At 50.5% G+C, this 3,620-nt stretch overlaps 1 protein-coding gene across 1 annotated transcript; it reads left to right on the top strand.

The window, feature by feature from the left end:
* The first annotated feature begins 348 nt into the window (after positions 1 to 348).
* On the top strand, positions 349 to 1,976 carry LOC109775589 (uncharacterized). Its single transcript, XM_020334317.4, has one exon. It carries the CDS (start codon positions 472 to 474, stop codon positions 1,666 to 1,668), a length of 1,197 nt encoding a protein of 398 aa, XP_020189906.1. The 5' UTR covers positions 349 to 471; the 3' UTR covers positions 1,669 to 1,976.
* The last annotated feature ends 1,644 nt before the right edge of the window (positions 1,977 to 3,620 follow it).

The raw sequence follows: 3,620 nt of genomic DNA, 5'->3' as shown, positions 1-3,620 counted from the left end.
TACCGGGGGAAACCCTAGGACTCGTCCGGGCAGCAGCGTCGTCGGTGTCGCATACCTTCTTGGAGGTGCTGCTTGGTACGCGGCACACGGAGCCTCGGGCTGTGGTGGGGTATTTCCGGAGAGCGCAGCGGTGGCGGGCCTCCGCGCTTTGTCGAGTTGCCGTTGTTGGCATTTGTTTTTTTTTTTTCTGTCTTTGGGTTTGATGTGCTGCTCGCCAAGTGTCACGGTGTGTACAATGTTGATTGGTTGCTTTGAAATACAAAACGGGGAAACCCTTTTTGGTAAACTTTTCGATTTCCAGCGCGTTGTACTACTTCTCTATCTCTGTCTTGCATGGTCCAGATACAGAAAATTAGTCAATGAACGAGTAAAGCTATCTATCCAGTATCCACTCGCTCGCGCTCGCGCACGCAGCACGCTACAGCGCCGCGGCTAGCAGCTGCGGCTGCGGATTACGCATCCCGGTCAAAAATGGCCACTCCCTCCGCGCCACGTCTCCACTCCCCCATGCCTATCCTCTTCCTCGCCGCCGGCCCGCTCGCCGCCGTCCACTTCTCTGCCCGCTGCCGCCTCCGCCTCCGCCTCCGCATCCCCCACGTCGCCACCGCCGCCGGCGCTGCCACCGCTCCGGGAAACAGCTTCGCCGTCGAGGACTACCTCGTCGCCAACTGCCACCTCACCCAGCCGCAGGCCGTCAAGGCCTCCAAGAACCTCGCCCACCTCAAGTCCACCTCCAACCCCGACGCCGTCCTCGCATTCCTCGACGGCCTCGGCTTCTCCCCCAAGGAGGTCGCCGCCGCCGTCGCCTCCAACCCGCGCATCCTCTGCGCCCGCATCGAGCGCTCCCTCGCGCCCATCTCCGCGGAGCTCCGCGCCCTCGGCCTCTCCACCTCCCAGGTCGCCCGCCTCGCCAAGATCGCCGGCCGCTACTTCCTCTGCCGCAGCTTCGTCTCCAAGGTGCAGTTCTGGCTCCCCCTGTTCGGCTCCCCGGAGAGGCTGCTCCAGGCCAGCGACTGGAACTACTGGCTCCTCACCTCCGACCTCGAGAAGGTAGTCGAGCCCAACGTCTCCTTCCTCAGGCAATGCGGGCTAAGTGCTTGTGATATTTCCAAGCTGCTCGTGGCCGCGCCGCGCCTGGTCACCATGCACCCCGAGTACGTCCAGGACTCCGTGCGGCGGGCCATTGAGCTGGGGGTGCCACCGGGCTCCCAGATGTTCCGGCACGCGATCTCCACCGCCGGCTGCATCGGCCAGGAGAAGGTGGACGCCAAGATCGCCGTCCTCAGGGAGACGCTCGGGTGGTCGAAGGAGGAGGTGAGCCTGGCCATCAGCAAGGCGCCGCGGATCCTGGTCGCCTCCGAGGAGAGGCTGCGCCGCAACGCCGAGTTCCTGGTCAAGGAGGTCGGGCTGGAGCCGCAGTACATCGCGCGCCGGTCGGTGCTGCTCATGTACAGCCTCGAGAGGAGGCTCATGCCCCGGCATCTCGTGGTGAAGCTCCTCAAGCAGATGCGGCTGATCGAGGAAGACCGGTGCTTCTTCAACGTGGTGGCGCCGACGGAAGAGAAGTTCTTGGAGAAGTTCGTAGCCCCCTTCGAGGACTGTATCCCCGGCCTCGGCGATGCTTACGACGCTGCCTGTGCCGGCAAGGCGCCGGTGAAAGCTGAGTGAGCAGTGAGTGACTAGAAGAGAATTCTGGAGGTGTGCGTAGGTGTGTATAACCTCAATTCTACTGATGAACAATACCAGATTCATGGCCATTTAGTGTAGGTTGATTACAGTCGACAGCAACGAGGTGGATGTTCATAATTTTGGAACTTTGGAAGTGTTCATTACTGATTGAATGATGGATTTGGTGTAAAACTCTGAGAAATATGCCCCTTTGGTTCTGTCTTGTTGACAGAAGATGGACATCGCCATCTTGCATATGCGTGCAATGCTTCAAAAGTGTTTAATGCAGTGGTCAATTCTTATTGTGCGTATCTGAGTTGCTGTTAGCCCTAAAGTAATGCCTCTGCACAAATGTATTAAACCTAGATAGGAGTAGCTGGCTTCAGTATACTAGTATGCTTGCCAGTGCCACTGATCACAATGTGACCCAGCAAAAAATATTTTGGGAGTACATATTTTGTAAGTTGCTTGAAATATTTATATACCTCAGTCGCCTTTTTAAGCCTTTGGATCAACATCCAACAATTCACATCTCATCTAACTTTTGTATATCAGCTATGGATTCAAACTTGCACTGAAGTTGCATGATCTGGGAAGTACAAATTTAGACTAACCAAGGTGCAATTTCAGGTGACTGAGATTTATGAAAATACAAACTACTCGGAGCATCCTTGGGTCTGTATGTGACCTTTCAAGAGGCTGCATTTTGTCTAGTGATTGCTTCTTAAGTTGGATAATGCTCTGTTGCTAGATAGCCCATAGTGTGATGAGAGAAGTCCATAGCACTCCCTAAACTTGTCCGGGTGTACTATAGAATACCAAACTTTGCTTTGCAATTTACCCCTCTGAACTGAAGACCCTTCTTTTTATAACCCTTCGTCCTTATTTGGCCGGTTTTGACCTGTTTGACTCCAATTTTGTCCTAGTAAGTGGTTCCACATCGCATATTTTCTCCCCTCTGTTATGTCATTTCTCCCTCCTCACAACTAGAACTAAAATAGAAGATTTCTCTCAAATCGTACGCCAAATTATGCTTGAATTAGCATTTTTGGAAGTAAAAAATAGGTTGTCTGAATTTTGAACCCAAAAGTTGAGCTTGAAACTAAAACAAGAAGTTTCTCTCAACCAATATGTCGATTTTATCTAAAATGTCACCATATTGGTCCATGACCTAGGTTTAACATGTTTCAGTCTCAAGTTTGATTTTTGGGTTCAAAATTCAGACAACAACAGATGTTTCTATACAAATCATTGTAAATTAATCATAGTTCGGTGAACATTATAGTAAAATTTTACAAGTAACTAAACTATAGTTTGAAAGAAACGCGTAATTTTGTTTTTCGTCAGAGAGAAAATAGGCGACATGACACTGGTAACTAAGAAAAAGTTAGAGTCAAACATATCAAGTAAAGGGAGAAGGAACGTTGTAAAGTACAAAGTTTCATGGGTAAAGTGAACCAAATCAAATTTATGGTTTTAGTTGTAAGGAGTATCATATGACAAGTGTAAGAGGGTCGCTCAGACTTCTTTGTAGTGCAATGACCACTCTGACAAAATCGCCATTGTTAGTAATTGCTTTTTTAGGGTTTTCTTTCTTATAAGAAACACTTACCACAATGCAGACATGCACACACACTCACACCACCACCACACACCCACACACTCGCACAACATCTACCGAAAATCAAAGTTGTGGAGCTTCGAGATCAATGAACTCATCACAGTCGTCATCTAGGAAAATGTTGCCTACCAGTGTAAGATTAATCAGCATTAATGGGACACTAAAGTGCCAAACGCGAGGTTTGATCATGATGAACTGGAGTACCGCAACCCTCTTAAGGCATCTCCAACGCCGAACCTCAAAAACACCCGCAATCGTTCGGACCTAGCTGTCTAGACGTAATTTGCCATCCAACATGGTATCCCATCGGTTCGCGGGCGGTATGGTTGTC

This window comes from Aegilops tauschii, chromosome 6, assembly GCF_002575655.3.
Source record: "Aegilops tauschii subsp. strangulata cultivar AL8/78 chromosome 6, Aet v6.0, whole genome shotgun sequence".
Classification (NCBI taxonomy): Eukaryota; Viridiplantae; Streptophyta; class Magnoliopsida; order Poales; family Poaceae; genus Aegilops; species Aegilops tauschii.
The sequence above is the reverse complement of the archived record's forward strand: the minus strand, read 5'-3'. Positions and strand labels throughout refer to the sequence as shown.

Excerpts from the sequence above, each read along its gene's own strand:
- LOC109775589 (XM_020334317.4), top strand. The coding sequence starts at position 472 with ATGGCCACTCCCTCCGCGCCACGTCTCCACTCCCCCATGCCTATCCTC.